The sequence below is a fragment of the Candida oxycetoniae genome, assembly GCF_023343755.2.
Source record: "Candida oxycetoniae strain CBS 10844 chromosome Unknown scaffold10, whole genome shotgun sequence".
NCBI lineage: Eukaryota > Fungi > Ascomycota > Pichiomycetes > Serinales > Debaryomycetaceae > Lodderomyces > Lodderomyces oxycetoniae.
The window spans coordinates 154,814-171,057 of record NW_026055470.1 but is presented as its reverse complement, the minus strand read 5'-3'; the positions used below and the strand labels follow the sequence as shown (position 1 = coordinate 171,057).

The 16,244-nt window shown below is 38.7% G+C and overlaps 10 protein-coding genes across 10 annotated transcripts in view; 4 read left to right on the top strand and 6 right to left on the bottom strand. All coding sequences in view use genetic code 12, as the record gives it.

Moving 5' to 3' along the window:
* FUR1 (mitochondrial 54S ribosomal mL58 domain-containing protein) overlaps positions 1 to 776 on the top strand; it is a gene marked incomplete at both ends in the record, with an annotated part of 2,403 nt that extends 1,627 nt beyond the window's left edge. Inside the window, one exon of the mRNA XM_049325288.1 lies at positions 271 to 776. Within this exon, the coding sequence (XP_049179064.1) occupies positions 271 to 776 (506 nt within the window). The remainder of the gene's footprint in view (positions 1 to 270) is intronic.
* Positions 777 to 866: 90 nt separating this feature from the next.
* On the bottom strand, positions 867 to 2,108 carry ARP1 (actin-related protein 1; the record flags this gene model as incomplete). Its single annotated transcript, XM_049325287.1, has 1 exon — positions 867 to 2,108. One exon carries the CDS (start codon positions 2,106 to 2,108, stop codon positions 867 to 869), a length of 1,242 nt encoding a protein of 413 aa, XP_049179063.1.
* Positions 2,109 to 2,328: 220 nt separating this feature from the next.
* KGF56_003903 (uncharacterized protein) lies at positions 2,329 to 2,844 on the top strand (the record flags this gene model as incomplete). The annotated part of the gene is made up of 1 exon (XM_049325285.1): positions 2,329 to 2,844. The coding sequence occupies one exon, from the start codon at positions 2,329 to 2,331 to the stop codon at positions 2,842 to 2,844; it is 516 nt and encodes a 171-aa protein (XP_049179062.1).
* Positions 2,845 to 2,958: 114 nt separating this feature from the next.
* On the bottom strand, positions 2,959 to 3,465 carry RPO26 (DNA-directed RNA polymerase core subunit; the record flags this gene model as incomplete). Its single annotated transcript, XM_049325284.1, has 1 exon — positions 2,959 to 3,465. The coding sequence occupies one exon, from the start codon at positions 3,463 to 3,465 to the stop codon at positions 2,959 to 2,961; it is 507 nt and encodes a 168-aa protein (XP_049179061.1).
* A 329-nt stretch (positions 3,466 to 3,794) lies between these two features.
* On the bottom strand, positions 3,795 to 4,919 carry QCR2 (ubiquinol--cytochrome-c reductase subunit 2; the record flags this gene model as incomplete). Its single annotated transcript, XM_049325283.1, has 1 exon — positions 3,795 to 4,919. One exon carries the CDS (start codon positions 4,917 to 4,919, stop codon positions 3,795 to 3,797), a length of 1,125 nt encoding a protein of 374 aa, XP_049179060.1.
* Positions 4,920 to 5,744: 825 nt separating this feature from the next.
* KGF56_003900 (GPI-anchor transamidase subunit) lies at positions 5,745 to 7,025 on the bottom strand (the record flags this gene model as incomplete). The annotated part of the gene is made up of 1 exon (XM_049325282.1): positions 5,745 to 7,025. One exon carries the CDS (start codon positions 7,023 to 7,025, stop codon positions 5,745 to 5,747), a length of 1,281 nt encoding a protein of 426 aa, XP_049179059.1.
* Positions 7,026 to 7,242: 217 nt separating this feature from the next.
* On the top strand, positions 7,243 to 9,526 carry KGF56_003899 (uncharacterized protein; the record flags this gene model as incomplete). The annotated part of the gene is made up of 3 exons (XM_049325281.1): positions 7,243 to 7,251; positions 7,314 to 7,956; positions 8,613 to 9,526. 3 exons carry the CDS (start codon positions 7,243 to 7,245, stop codon positions 9,524 to 9,526), a joined length of 1,566 nt encoding a protein of 521 aa, XP_049179058.1.
* A 294-nt stretch (positions 9,527 to 9,820) lies between these two features.
* VPS4 (AAA family ATPase) lies at positions 9,821 to 11,131 on the bottom strand (the record flags this gene model as incomplete). Its single annotated transcript, XM_049325280.1, has 1 exon — positions 9,821 to 11,131. The coding sequence occupies one exon, from the start codon at positions 11,129 to 11,131 to the stop codon at positions 9,821 to 9,823; it is 1,311 nt and encodes a 436-aa protein (XP_049179057.1).
* A 1,087-nt stretch (positions 11,132 to 12,218) lies between these two features.
* Positions 12,219 to 13,616, bottom strand: KGF56_003897 (uncharacterized protein; the record flags this gene model as incomplete). The annotated part of the gene is made up of 1 exon (XM_049325279.1): positions 12,219 to 13,616. The coding sequence occupies one exon, from the start codon at positions 13,614 to 13,616 to the stop codon at positions 12,219 to 12,221; it is 1,398 nt and encodes a 465-aa protein (XP_049179056.1).
* Positions 13,617 to 15,448: 1,832 nt separating this feature from the next.
* On the top strand, positions 15,449 to 16,156 carry KGF56_003896 (uncharacterized protein; the record flags this gene model as incomplete). Its single annotated transcript, XM_049325278.1, has 1 exon — positions 15,449 to 16,156. One exon carries the CDS (start codon positions 15,449 to 15,451, stop codon positions 16,154 to 16,156), a length of 708 nt encoding a protein of 235 aa, XP_049179055.1.
* Between the last annotated feature and the right edge of the window lie 88 nt (positions 16,157 to 16,244).

The following is a 16,244-nucleotide window of genomic DNA, read 5'->3' as shown; positions in this document are numbered from 1 at the left end:
AGTACCAAAAAAAAAACCCTTTTTTATTTTTTTTTTTTTTTTTTTTTTTTTTTTCATTTTCTTCATATGTATACCAGGTCTCTTTGTCTTTTTGGCTTTTTCACATTAAACCTGGGGCCATGTCAGTCTCAGTTGAAGTAGATGAGAATGTCATCCTTCTTCCGCAAACGAACCAGTTAATTGGTCTTTACAGTATAATACGTGATCAAAGAACAAAAAGGGGCGATTTTGTATTTTATTCCGATCGTATTATACGTCTTCTCGTAGAAGAAGGATTGAATCAACTACCTGTTGAGGATACTATAATAGAGTGTCATGGTGGACACACGTATAAAGGATATAGGTTTTTGGGCAAAATCTGCGGAGTTTCCATAGTTAGAGCTGGTGAATCAATGGAAATGGGATTAAGAGATTGTTGTAGGTCAGTCAAGATTGGGAAAATATTGATACAAAGAGACGAAGAAACGGCTTTACCCAAATTATTTTATGAAAAACTACCTCGAGATATAAGCGATCGTTACGTGTTTTTGCTTGACCCAATGTTGGCTACTGGTGGGTCAGCAATGATGGCAATTGAAGTTTTACTAGCTCGAGGAGTGAGAATGGATAGAATTTTTTTCTTAAACTTGTTGGCTGCTCCAGAGGGTATTAGAGCATTCCGTAGTAAATATCCTGATGTGAAAATCATAACTGGTGGAATTGATGAGAGGTTGGACGAGGATAAGTATATTGTACCTGGTTTGGGCGACTTTGGCGATAGGTATTACTGCATTTGAAAAAGAATAAAAATAAAAAACAAAAAGAAGAGAAGAAGAAGAAGAAGAGAAGAAGAATTATAGACAAAGAAGGGTTTGGGCTTTTCTTTTCTATAAACATTTCCTGTGAATTATTTCAGGGTTGTCCTTGTATTCTTCTGACGTGACCCACATCTTCTTAAATGTAGAAAGTCCCGCTAGAATTGATCCTCCAATCCATGTAGAGTATTTTCTTTCTGGTGGAGCAAATATTTTCACCTTCATTTTGGTCGAGTATGTATCGTCTGTTATCGATTTATTCCAAATAGAAGTCGACGCATCTTTGTTTTGATCTTGCTGCTCTTTGAGCTCCTTCAATAGTCGATCACCAAAATTCTTCAACAATGTGTTGCCTCCGGATAGTAAGATGTTCTGATAGAGGACTGGTCTAAGATCCAAATCGGTTTTTGCTATAGCAGTTGCCGTGAGCTCATGTACTCCTGGATTCTCATCACCAATGAGTTGAGGGTTGAATAGAATTTCAGGTGCGCGAAATCTTTCAACTCCGAGATGTACCTCATGACCATCAGGAAGCTTATAAGTGGAAAATAGATCACTATTGGAAGCAAAACTTCTCCGCATATAATGAGCTCTATATAACTTCTCGTCGAGAACAGGATCTTTTGAAATGAAACAGCATTTTTCTTTGATTAACCGTACAACTTCAATTTCAGAACTACTCTGCAAAGCCACACCCGACATCCGCCGTATATTAAACGATAAATGTGATGTTATATCTCTGCCGGCAACGTCCATTCGCTTTATGGAAGACGGTAAAGCAAATCCATCGTAAACAGGCACAACGTGTGTGACTCCATCGCCACTATCAACCACACAACCAGTAGTACGACCTGAGGCATACAAAGCCAAAACTGCTTGTATAGAAATGTACATGCACGGAACATTAAACTGCTCAAACATTATCTGGCACATTTTGTCTCGATTGCTCCGCGGATTGAGCGGTGCTTCCGTTATGAGTAAGGGGTGCTCTTCTGGTTGAATCTTCAAGTCTTGTGTAAACATATGTTCCCAAAGTTTCTCCATATCAGACCATTTGGTAACAATGCCATGCTCAATAGGGTAGTTGAGCCTTAATAGCCCTCTGTTATTCTGCGCAACGTCTCCAAGAAATAAGTCGGAATCCAAATTATTCGCTGTTCCAGATGTTGACCCCGCCATTAACTTTTGATACTTCGGTCGCCCAACAATCGCCGAAGCAAATGTCTTTGGGTTTTCCTCTCCAGCAAAACCCGCTTTCAAATTTCCTGAACCATTATCAACCACTACTGGCTGGTTATATAGCGTCTCCTCCATATATACAACTCTTCCCTTTCTTTTCTTTGGCAAATGAATAAAAGGATCCTGGTTTTAAAAACTGAAAAATTGTAAACAAATAAAAATAAAAATGAAAATAAAAAAATGATGAAATTGTATACGATAAAAGTATAAAAATCAGAGGTTTAAAGGACCAGAGGTGTAAAGGTTAGAGGTGTAGAGGTTAGAGGTATAAGGGCCAGGAAGGCAAAGTTTCAGTATGCTGCATTTAAGCTCGTTATCTTTTGCTCAGAAAACACAGATCAAAAACGTCTTTACGTTGATTGACGGCGAGTCGCGAGATTCCAAAATAACTCTTGATGACCTTGAAAAGATATACTCAAGTATTGGGCTAGTCCTGCCAGATAGCACGGAATTGAGAAGTATGTTGACAATAGACGGTAAAGACTACTCAGAGAGCGGGATAAGTTTTGCCCAGTTTCTGAATATTATGGCTAAAGAGATACTGAATCAAGAAGAAAAATCAAAGGTTTTCAATGCTTTACAAGTTTTTCTAGTACTGGACAATTATCAACTGTACAAAGGAGAATTACAGGTAGATGTCAACAAACTAAGAGATGCATGCTGCTCGATAAGCGTCGAAATAAACGGTAAAAACAAAATATTGGCACGTCAAGATTTTGACAAATCAGTGAAAGGGTTCGTGCTGGAAACGATGGATGGGAAACAAGTATTACTAGCATCAAAATGGCTAGATGCATATCTTGATGGTTAGATGCATATCTTGATGGTTAGATGCATATCTTGATTAAAAGACAAGATTAAAAAAAAAAAAAAATAATTTCTATAGTACATAACGTTTGGTTTTTTCACCAATGCTCTTTCTTCTCTAATGATCAACAATCAACTCGTCACACCCCCAATCTTCATAAGATCCATCCGGAAGGTATCTTCTAATAACCAATGGGATCTTTCTCTGTGCCAACTCCTTCATCGCTATTTGTAGTGGATCAGTTTCACCTTCAATATCCACCAATACTGGGGCATTTAACGAAATTTGTAGAGCCCTAGTCCCCAAAATCCGCGCACGCTCATATTTAGTCATATATGGAGTAGTTGTTCTTTGTTCTTTGGGTATTGCTAGTTCTCTCGTCGTTTTCTTCCGTGGGGCCGTCTGGTGATCTGTATTGTTACTATTAGCAGCGGCGGCAGCAGCGGCGGCAGCATCCTCGGGACCTGTACCTCCATTAATTATCTGTTTTCCATCTTCGGTCTTCATATCGGCATCGCCGCCATTATGCTCCATATACTCGTCATCGGAAAAATGGTCTGGCTCTCCAAAGTCCTCAAAGTTTTCTGCTACCTCATTAAAAGCGTTATCCTCGTAATCTGACATATCTAGCCACGGCTTGTCTTCTTTCTGTTATTAAAGATGATCTTAGCTCCCACCAAAAGGAAGTTTTAATGGAAAAGTTTCAATGAAAAAAAAAAGAAAAGAGAAAAAAAAAAAAATCATACAAAACACGACAAATAGCTTCACCATATCATGAAAAGCTCATCTTCCTCGTGTATCAACACTATACAAGATGACCGCTTCTCTCAAATCTATTTATCGTTAGATAGATATACATTATTTATAAACGTTCCCCGAATATATTTTTCTTCATCTTGCTACTTTTTTTCACCTTCTCTTTCTCATTTTGTTGGCTCATTTTGTTTCATCTTCTATAATTCAGAAGCAAATGGTAATACATTTAAATCACCAACAGCAACGTAGTTGAAATCCTTGAGTGGAGCTTGACTTGCCGATACCTTTATACTCAATGGATTTGATACTGTTGATTGTAATGCTACTGACAATTCCGCAGCTTTAACAGATTTTTCCAATTGGCTATTTGAAATAGATTCAGCAACTTTCTTAGCTGCCTTGATACCTTGTGCAACTTCGTCGGCTTTTCCGGAGACGGAAATGACAAACAATCCAGCATCATTGTATTTGTATAAATGCGAAGTAGCACCTGGAATATTGAACAATGGTGCGTCTGATGTAGGCAATGTTGAAGTACCAATAGCTGCCGATAAAACTTCGTATTTTCCAAAATCAGCTGGTTTGATTGGGAACCCAAGTAAAGCAGCTGACTTTCCGGCTGATGGGATCCTAGCCTCTTGGTTCTTATGGACGTCGATAGGAGTTGAAGAAGAAGTTGGATTTGATCCCCTAGGTAAAGAGCTAAATGCAGATTCTTCAACAAACTTGGCCAAGTCAGCTTCAATGGCACCTTCTGAAAATATAGAAACGTTTTCCGCAGTGAAATTCTCTTTGGCAAATCCGGCAACTTCCTCCACATTTACTGGTGTTGAGTCACTATACAAGAGCGGATTTCCCAAACCTTTATTGAAGGTTAATTCGTGTAATTTTTCCAACCCGCTGAAATGTGGATCCGCATGTGCAGCCAAAGCTTCGTACTTGGCGGCCGGTAAAACAACTTCCTCATATTCGTGTGGAGTGAATCTAGTGTTTGCAAGAACATTACCGAAAGCTTCAACGTAATATGGTAAATCCTGTTTCAAAAATGCTGCATTTAAAACCAAGGCATCCCTCGTCACTTTCGCGTCAAAAACACCTCCTAAAAGCTCAGACTCCCTAGTAAACCTCAATGCTGACTTTGGACCGGTGCTAGAAAACGCAAATTTAGATAATAAATGACCAGTTCCAAATTTTCCATTTTTCGACCCAGCGTTTTGAACAATAACTGAAAGCTTGGTCAACTCATTTTGCGGTCTTTTAGAAGCAATCTTAATACCGTTGGGTACTGTGCTATAAGCACGAATTGAAGAACGAGACAACATATCTACAAACCTTACTATCGACCTTTCTCTTAAAAGTCTCTACTATTCCAACTTTTTCCACCTTCTTTATGAAAAAGGAAAAAAGGCTGAAAAATTGAGGAATTGAAAATTACAATTTCTCATTCGTTGATTGGTACAAAGTCACGTGACATGATATCACGTGACATGCTATATATAAGCGACGACGGATTGTGATTGTGATTGTGATTGTGATTGTGGTTTGTGATACAACAAAAGGTTGGTGATGTTGCAAAGGTTGGTCCCAAGAGAGAAGTTTTCTGGACAGAGGGATGTTGACGCGGCGCTGAGATGCTTCACCGGCGGAGTTGGTAAAAAGAAAAAAAATCCTTTTTTTGTACTTATAGATTTATGTGTTTGTGTTTTGTGCTTGTAGTTATATGGAGACAACCTTTAATCGTCAGTGCTGCTCCACTAGGGAGCGAAGCGAGCTAGTGTCAGTGGAGCAACGCTGATTAGTGATACTCGCTCTGCTCGATAGTGTCAGTGGAGCAACGCTGATTAGAAACACTCGCTCTGCTCGATAGTGTCAGTGGAGCAACGCTGATTAGTGATACTCGCTCTGCTCGATAGTATCGGTGTTGCTTCACTATCTCGCTCTGTATCACGTGACTATACAACTGGAGTAAGCTGTCACCAAATGTAGCAGGTTTGAATATTTTGTGCAACACACTGACTAGCTTGATACAACACTATTGAGCAGAGCGAGATAGTGGAGTAACACTGAACAACACTGAACACTATCTCGCTCTGCTCGATAGTGTCGCTCGATAGTGCCGCCCGATAGTGTCAGTGTCGGTTTCCTTACTATAATTGTGCTAGATTGAGTTTCCGTATATCCTCCTCGTTGATACTATTTTCAACACTGTAGTCGCTGATTAGTTTTGCCCATAGTAAGTCCATTATTGCTAAAATGTGCACACCTCCCCATATCAAGTTGATACTGTAGAAAAAATTTGAGTTCCCATTACCAAGAACAATCCAACAATAATAAAAAATGGGTGACAACAAGAGCGATACCATTAGCGTCATTCCTGTAATGAGAATGACTTTACAGTAGGGTAACACAGTTCCTCTGAAAATCGGTATCAAAGACAAAACAAAACCCAAATCTCCTATAGTAGGGTACGATTTGGTAAATGAAATCCACAATAGCGTCAAGACAATAGCCAATAAGGAGTCACCTTGTTTAGGAACTTTTTTGAATTCGAAAAGTTTCAAAGTCAAGGGAATGATAAAAATGAATGAGTATATGTTAAACATTCCAATGTAGAAAGGAGTGAAAAACTCAAACATCTCTGTAAAAATGTACCACCACAAACCGACATTGGGTGTTATTTTTTCAAAAAGTATCACCGATAGATAACAATTGTCGAGAAATTGCCACGATGATGTGAATGCAAAGGATAACGATGCTAAAATTGCCAAGGTGGTGAAAAACACAGCAATGTTCAAAATGTATATCTGACCAACATTTCTCAGAGTGGAAGTAGCATGTATTAACCCCAAAATCGACGGTAACAAGTAGAGTGAATTAAACGAAAGGTATGTTGAAATTGCAAGCGATATAATTGCAATAGATGCTTGTCTTTTCACAGCAACTTGATAAACTGCCACGACTAAAAAGAGCCATACAAACGCGATAGTTGAATGACTCAAATTCAGCAACAAAACCAAGGGATTGAACAAATAGAAACTTGCAATTAGATCATCATTGTAAGAAGCAACTGTTTTTCCTGTCCTCTTGCTCGTGTACATCTTGTACCAGCGGTTTATTCGTACCAAATGCCATGCTATAACCACATCAACCAATGCAAATAAAACATGAAACCAAACATCAGCAAAAGGTAGCAGGTTGATAAATGACAAAAGCATAACTAGTAATGGCGGATTATGGTTTACACCACCATCGTATAAATCAATATTGTTGTTGAAAAAATAAAATGCTTCTTTCAAAGCCTTGAACGAGGTTATAGGCGTTGTTATCTCAACCGAAGAGGATAGAATCGCAGTAATTGACGGTACCAATGTTGGTAGAAGCAGTCTAATTAAACCTCCTATTATAAATACCTGATAAAGCTTACTCATTTGTCCCTGCAGCCGCCAACTTTCAAACCTTGTTCTGGATTCCTAATTACCAAACTTCAAACCTAGTTCTGGATTCCTAATCGCTAGTCAATGTTGATCTCAAAGTGGAAAAAAAAAAATCTCCGATGGAAAATGAAAAAGTGAAAAATGAAAAAAATGAAGAAAGGTGAAAAACCATCGAGTTGTTGAGGGTATTGTAGGGTTATTATTACTCAAGATGGCAAGTGTATGGACTATAGAGACAATTGTAAATGATATTTATACGAATTACTAACATTGAGCAAATAGTTTCAACCGGTTAACCCCAAACCGTTTATAAAGTCTTTGATTAATCGACAAGTTGTAGTACGTTTGAAATGGAACAAGACAGAGTATAGAGGGAAATTGATATCTACGGACAATTATTTGAATTTACAGCTAGATAACACGTATGAGATTATTTATGAGCCGAGTTCTAGTGGTAGCAAGAACGAGGAGGAAAAGGTTCGAGAAGAATTGATTGGGAATATATTTATAAGGTGTAACAATGTGCTATTTATACGAGAATGGAAGCCCGTTGACTCTAAGACTGGAATTGCAGGTGCAGGTGCAGCGTTGGATAAGGAAAAATCTGTCAAGGGTGTTGAAAATCTGGTGGATTCAAAGGTTGAATGTGATAAAGAGGAAGATATAGAAATGAGCAAGGAAGAAGATATAGAAATGAGCAAGGAAGAAGATAAAGAGGGAAATAAGAAAGAAGATGCGGACGCTGTGGTAGAAGATGCGGACGCTGTGGTAGAAGATGCGGACGCTATGGTAGAAGATGTAAAAGAAGACAAGGAGGTAAGCAAGGAGGTAAATAAAGAGGAAGACGAGGAGGTGAATAAGGAGGAAGATAAGGAGGAAAATAAGGAGGAAAACGAGGTAAATGAGGAGGAAGACAAGGAGGTAAGTAAGGAGGTAAGTAAGGAGGTAAATAAGGAGGAAGACAAGGAGGAAAGTAAGGAGGAAAATAAGGAGGAAAACGAGGTAGAAAATAAGAAAGAGAATAAGGAGGAAAATAAGAAAAAAGATAAGACAGTAGCTACTAAGGCAAAGAAGAAGTAGCTACTAAGTGTCGGTGGCAGCTAGTGTGCTCCACTAATTCGCTCTGCTCGATAGTGTCGATAGTGTTGGTGGCAGCTAGTGTGCTCCACTATCTCGCTCTGCTCGATAGTGTCGATAGTGTTGGTGGCAGCTAGTGTGCTCCACTATCTCGCTCTGCTCGATAGTGTAAAAAGAGTCATAATCTGTAATCTAAATAATATCAAGTTAGCCCCCGTACCAATGTAGGATCTAACCAAGGCCATTACATACTATACCTTCTACATCCTGAACAGTTCAAAGTCTCTTAATTTAAATCACTCAATCAATATCTCTTAGCCAAGAAAGCTGTTATGAAAACAGGCCAGTCGTTTCGTTTTCTCAGTTAACGCCAGGTGAGGAATTTTTCAACAAGAGATGGAAAAAAAACCACCCCAGTAAAAAGCTTGAGATGGAAGATGGAAAAGCAAACTACTTATTCCTTAGTGATGATGGAGGAGCCGGCGCCATACGGAGGGTTTATAGTAAAGACTATAGAGGATGAAAAAGCTAATGAGGCCCAGTTGGCCGAGTTGTCTATAGAAGTTGAGAGCAATGGGGTGAGACAATTTGTACGGCCTGAAGCTACTAGGTTGAATGGAGTTGACAACTTATCTACCGATGAAATCAAATCCTATGTTGAATATTATCTCAATTATACAACCCTGATAGACGAAGAAACCTCAAAAATTATCTATAATCAAATTCCCTTTGACAAGCAATTGAGTTTCCGCGTTGAATGGATTGATGATTCAAATGTCAATATTGTGTTTAAAAGTAGTAGTGAAAATAGGAGGTGTTTAGAACTATTGAGCCAGGATCCAATCATAAACAATGACCTGGAATCAGATTACATAAACGAGGTGATAAAAGAGCGACAGGCAAAGCCTTATAATCCGATTGTAGCGTTTCGCAAAAATCAAAGCTTACTAAATCGTTTGGGCTTAGCGGAAACAAAAGAACAACAACAACAAGAAGAAGGTGGTGGTGGAGCAGCCACTATGGATGAGGATGAATCGTTTGTTGAACTACGTCTTCGACAGTCATTCCAGCTGGATAGAAAGGTGAAAAATGCATCTCAATTTTCAAGGTATTACTTACTACACGGGGAACCTGAGAGACAACCGCGTCATGCAAGATCGGGACATAGGCAAAACCCTCATAGAGAAAGTAGGAAACAAAGAGGTGAAGGAAAGAATGTGAATGAGAATGTGAATTTGAATGAGGATGAGGATGAGGATCTATTTGCAGATAGACTAAAGGAGAGAAGGTTTAGAAGTAGAAATCACAGATTTACTGATAATAATGACGAAGAGGACTTGTTTCCAGAAAAATTGAAAAAGAGCCGTTCCAGATCTCCGATAAGAAGAAACAATGGGTTAGCTCGCTCAAGTAGATAGAAAAAGAAAAAGAAAAATATTTGAGGTGTTTCACTTTTTGCATTGCTCGAGAAGTGAACTGGACAAGTGGATTTTGGTAAACAATTCAATTGTAACCGGGTATCTATCAAACACCTTTTGTTGTATACTACAAGAACTGATTTCTTTCGAATTCAATTTGACTCCGCTCGCAAATCATTCCAAGACATTATTTAGAGCTGTATAAACTCAAAATCTAAATCTAGATCAGGTTGAATTTAAATTGTTTTGACTGTTGATGGTAATTTTGGTTAATGATGCTTAGTGCGTCAAGGGTTAGTTTCCTTCTTGACCAAAGTCGTCGGTAAACTTGATATGGTTGGCAATATCTGCTTGATTGACTGTAGGCCTATTACTCTTTATAGACTTAATAAAATCCTTCATTGTCAATGGTGGCTCTTTCAACTCATCAGTACCAATATCCATCCAGCTCATTTCTTTAGCACCCTGGTCACCAGGAGAGCACGGAGTATACTTTTCTTTCCCATCATCATCATCATCTGTAACCAATTTGAAATGTGTGGCCTGTTGTATCTTTCTTATTGGCTGCATCAAGGCATCTCGAACAACAACAGCAATGTCATGACCCGAGTAACCATCTGTTAATTCTGCCAATGTTCTCAAATCATGAGTCGTGCACTCACAAGGGACTTCTCCGATATTTATTTCAAACATTCTTGATCTAGCTTCTACATCAGGCAATGGAATATAAATTCTTCTTTCAAATCTCCTTCTAATAGCAGCATCTAGTTGCCACGGTATATTTGTTGCGCCCAAGACTAAAACCCCCTGAGAGTCATTGCCTACACCATTCATTTGAACCAATAATTCAGTTTTTATTCTTCTTGATGCTTCACTTTCCCCTTCTCCTCTTGGTCCACATAGTGCATCCACTTCGTCAATAAATATGATAGATGGCTTACTTTCTCTTGCCATGGTGAATAGTTGCTTTACTAACCTTTCAGACTCACCCATCCACTTGGAGACCAAATCCGAAGAAGAAACACTGAAAAATGTAGAGTTTGCCTCCGTTGCAACCGCCTTTGCCAAATAAGACTTACCGGTACCTGGGGGACCGTAAAGCAATATCCCCGATGTTGGTTTTCTATTCCCAACAAACAACTGAGGAAATTTTACCGGTAAAATAACTGCTTCTTTCAACGCCTCCTTGGCCAAATCTAAACCAGCTATATCGGACCAACTGACATTGGGTTTTTCTGAAAGAATAGCGCCGGCAAGTGCACCTCTCAATTTTTTAGTATCTGCATCGTCGTCATCGTCTCCCCCGCTTCCAGATTTTTTGGCCTTTGTAGACCCATTTGATGAATTTTCGGCAAAATTGGACTTGTTCAGCTGTTTCTCAAGGTGATCCTTTAACTGCTCTGCTCGTGTGAGATACTCGGTAAATTTCGATTTCACTAGTTCCTTCGATTTGGGATTCTTCTCGTATTTTATCGCCAACATGAGATAGTCAAGTCCATTATAATATAGCTTGTATGCTTCTTCATATCTAGTTGCCGTGTCTGCATCTATAGCCTTTTGAACCAAATCGATTCCTTTACTTAGAAAATCAGATGCACCAGACATAACCCCTTGCCTTCCCCTATACCCTTTAAACTGGCCTGGCCTAGCTAACTTTTAAAACCAACCTAAATACCCCGATAAGAGAATGATCTACAACAATCATATACCTTTACTTGAAAACTCTTTAATCTTTTTTCGCTTTACGTAATCGAAAAGTTGACCAATGAGATACGTTTGGTAGCAACAGCGCCAAAGAGTCTCAGCATCTGAAGCAACAGCGCTAGCTGTTGCTGAATAGCAAAGAGTCTCAGCCTCTAAAGCGACAGCTGGCGCTGCAAAAAGGAATGGCTACTGAGTGTTGCTCCACTAGCGAGCAAAGCGAGCTAGTCTCTACCAACTAGTCTATGCTCACTAGTCTATGCTCACTAGTCTCTACCAACTAGTCTATGCTTACTAGTCTCTACCAACTAGTCTATGCTTACCAGTCTCTACTCACTAGTCTCTACCCACTAGCTAGTCTCTACTTCTACTGCTCGACTAACTAGTCTACTACATACCGCTCCTCGTTACTTCTACTGCTCACCAGTCTCTACTCATTACATACTGCTCACTACCATCTAATCACTACATATTGCTTCACTACTCTCTTCTCTACTGCCCCTCTCTTCTCTACTGCCCCTCTCTTCTCTACTGCCCCTCTCTTCTCTACTGCCCCTCTCTTCTCTACTGCCCCTCTCTTCTCTACTGCCCCTCTCTTCTCTACTGCCCCTCTCTTCTCTACTGCCCTTCTCTTCTCTACTGCTCCTCTCTTCTGTTTATTGCTCCACTAGCTCGCTTCGCTCCCTAGTGTCGCTGTTACATTATTGATTATAATTCTCACAGCCAATTCCACATCTTGACTTGACCCAAATGTACTCTTTTTGGTGTTGAGGGTATACTAGCAACTGACAACGCTATTGACTACTCATATGGACTAGCTCACTTTGCTCGCTAGTCTCTGAAGCAACAGCGCCAGCTGTTGCTGAATAGTGAAAAGTCTCAGCCTCTGAAACAACAGCTGGCGCTGTTGCTGAATAGTAAAGAATCTCGGTGTAGTTAGTACTGCTCCACTAGGTCGCTTTGCTCGATAGTGTCGCTAGTCTCAGTGTAGTCAGTACTGCTCCACTAGCTCGCTTCGCTCGATAGTGTCGCTAGTCTCAGTGTCGCTAGTCTCAGTGTCGCTAGTCTCAGTGTCGAGTTTAAATATCTTCAAATTTATGGGAATCTTCAACTGTTCAATATTACAATAAGCAAGTTTTCCCTTAAAGATAAGTTCATTCATATTGCTTGGTAATGAAAATTCTTCCATATTCAATTCTAGATATTGGTTCCATTCAAAACTGAGCAGTTGTAGCTTTTTTGGAAAATATAATGCAACGTGTGTTTTCCGTTCCATTTCCATTTCCATTTCCATTTCTGTTTCTTTGAAATTGCCAATGCTGTAACAGAATTTCCGCAAATTCGGAAACTCAAACTCCTTTGAAAAGAGCTTTGTTGGGAAATAAATGCTAGTTAAGGAGAAATTCTCCAAGAAAATGCATTGTTTGAGATATTCCATCTCCATCTCCGATGATGATAATGATGACGATGATGGATTGCCATTATATGGAATTGTCATTTTCAATTGCCTCAAGTTCTTAAAGGCATTCAATTGCGCTAGACTAAGGAATGAAACACCTCTGACTTCCAATTCGGTTAATTGCTCAAATTTGGCTTTGGCAATGGTATCCGAGTGAAACTGACGATCGTCCTCTGTTTCAGAATCACTATAAGATAAGGTCAATTTTTTCAAGTTTCTTGGAATATTAACAAGAGGCATTGATAAAGGTTCCAATTCCGGTATATTCAAACTAGTTAATGTTTGAGGTAGGTTCTCAAACACTTTTAAAGGCATGGATGAATCACCGCCAATTGCTAGCTCCTGCAACATTTTCATTTGTTTGAAGAAATTCAAGTCGTAAGCTGCCTCATCTTTAAATTCAAATTTAGTAACGGAAGAAGGGACTATGAAATCTGTTGAATCTATTGTATCCAAAATTAAGGCATCAATATTTAACCGTTTCCCCAAATCAGATGAAACGTTCTCCAAATACTTGGCTAGTTCAACATATGCGGTATTGCAAGGAATAAACAAATCGATTTTACTGGCTCTATCAAGCACTTCAAAATGGTTACAAAAGAACTCATTAAACTGGCACAATTCTATAAAATTGATGTGTTTTGGCAAAATTGCTGTTTTTTTGATTAAATCTAACAATGTTGAAGGGGATATGCAATGAGTGCAACAACCATTTCCCTTGGAATCCTTTTGTTTCTCACAAATATTATTTTCAAGACTTGCAACAACTACCTTGTTATTGAAAAGACGTTGCACAGTATATCGAAATAAACGGTCAAAGTCAAGAAATGCGTGTATGTGACAATCAAGTAGCTGTTGGTAAATGAAATCGATTATTTCTGTTGGTAATAACAGTAGTTGATAAACCAACTTGACAAATGCGTCTATCATAATTTTACCAATATGTCTAATACATTCTTGATTGAAAAGAAAAAGCCAATCCTAAGCCAAAAACTTTTCACTTCAAGCTAATCTTGAGCCAAAAACTTTTCACTTCAAGCTAATCTTGAGCCAAAAACTTTTCACTTCAAGCTAATCTTGAGCCAAAAACTTTTCACTTCAAGCTAATCTTGAGCCAAAAACTTTTCACTTCAAGCTAATCTTGAGCCAAAAACTTTTCACTTCAAGCCAATCTTAAGCCCGCGTGCTTTCCATTTATTAGTCAAAAGTAAACTCGTCTCCTCATCTCCTCCTCATTCCTCCCCGCCTTTTACGCCTAAAAAAAACGGCATTTCTAACATTAACTAAACTTTTTTTTCTTTTGTTGCCTTTATTAGGCATATTTCACATGTTTAAAAGCCGATCGGGGAAGGAGTTATGATAAAGTTATGGCTCGCTCTTACTTACAGAGAGGGCTTTCTACGTATGGATTGTTCTTTATAGATAGTGTCTACTTGCAATGCTTACAAAAGGGTTTGTTGAGAAACACAAGATTTAATGGGTGCAAAATATAGAAGCTCTTACTATATCAATAAATGGCTGCAAATTGGTTGCTAAATAAACAACTTCAAATTCAGGAAACACCGAGGCACAAATTCAGGGCGCTACCATTGGCAATAGAATGGAAGGGATAATGAGTTGCTTGGTTATGTAGTATTTGAAAGTATTTATTGATAGCAAGGTTGAATCTGTTGTTCTGTTTGAATAGTCTCTTTGTTCTCAAGTACAGAAAATCACCCGGAAATGAGAAAAACAGGCACAATTAGAGCTGTCGAGGGCTAATAAACACTTTTCCGTATAAAAAAAACGCTTCTAGGGCAATTCGCATTCTCCCATACTATTAATATAATATGAGGCGACTTTGATTAAAGATATATTATATACACTAGACAAAACAGTATACAGTTTTAGTGCAACATTTTACACAAATTTTTGCTTCAAATTGAAACCAAAAAGAGTAGAGTGCAATAAGCATTTCTGACAAAAAGGATTCTTTCTCCAAGAAAAGTGAAAAACAGTCCTTTCTCTGATAGAAGGATTTTTCTCTGCTTGATAACATGCCTTTATTAATTGAATTCATTTACTGATATCACAAATAACTTACAAATAACTTAGATGACTTAGATAACTTAGATAAGTTATAGAGCTATATAAGATGAGACGAGTATATGCGCGCGTGCCGCTAATATAACAATTGTCATAATAACTAGTCAATGTGCGACACTATCTCCCTTTGCTCGATAGTGTTGCTACTATGTTTTGCTTCACTAGCTCGCTTTGCTCCCTAGTGTTGTGCTTTTATCAATGTAGACCGATAGAAGAATTGGGAAATTGGGAGACTGGGAGAATTGGTGACAATTGGAGATAAGGCCGTGGTTTCGAGGAGCAATATCACGTGACACATGACTATTAAACAGGTTTATTATTGTTTCACGTGACTATACAACAGGGAGCAAGCTGTCACCAAATATAGCAGGTTTAAATATTTTCTGGAGCACACTGACTAGCTTGTTACAACACTGAACAACACTGAACAATACTGAACAATACTGAACAACACTAAACAACACTGAACAACACTATCTCGCTCTGCTCGATAGTGTCGCTCGATAGTGTCGCTCGATAGTGTCTCATCATCATACACATGGTAGCGACATATCAATTTTCAGCTTTGAATTTCGTTTTGTTTTCTTTCAATATGAAACCAATGGATTGTTAGCAGTTGAGTTTAACCCTTATACGTTGCTGGCTATTCAAGTGAGAGTAAAAAGTGGCTTTTAGAGATGGCGGGACGAAACCAAAAAGAGTCGGCGTCAGAGTCAGAGACAAATACTCGTAATAACAACAACTCAACCTCATCGTCACATCATGGACAAACGAATTTATCGTCATCAACAACAAATGGAGGAGGAGCAGCAGCGGCAAGTACGGGGAGTACAGCTGCTAGTAGTACTAGCAGCAAAACGTCACAGAAAATGAAGAACCAATTAGCACTTCAGCAACAGCAAAACTTTTTACAGAAACACATCAACTCAAATGGGCCCCAGGATAAACCACGCATTGATCCCTTAGATTTCGAATCAATGAATGTATCGACATTGTTGAAATATAGCGAACGGTACGGTTTCAATTTGCCGCGTCCCGAATTGATCAATTCCGATATTTTGAACTCGGAAATCGGGAAAAAGACTTTTAGCAAGCGAAACCAGCTAAAGAAGCAAAAGTTATTTATCCAAGAAATGGAAAGACAACGGGAAAGGGAAAGTCGAATGGAGGGGGAAAACGGCCAAGACCAAGAACAACAACAACAACAACAACAGCATTATTACCAAAGACATATAATGAGTGGGAACCGAATTAGTAAGAAGGAATTTGCTAATCATGTAAAGAATCATTTCTTGAGTTTAACTGCAAAAGAGAATGATATAATTACGGGCTTTTTATATAAGGTGAAACATCAAGATAAGGAGTTTAAACTTACTTTTCAATAAAAACAGAGAATGATCTAGTAATAAGTACGAGTCTATGTAGCAATAACAGAAAACAATTCCATCTGAAAACAATCCCAACGCCATATCT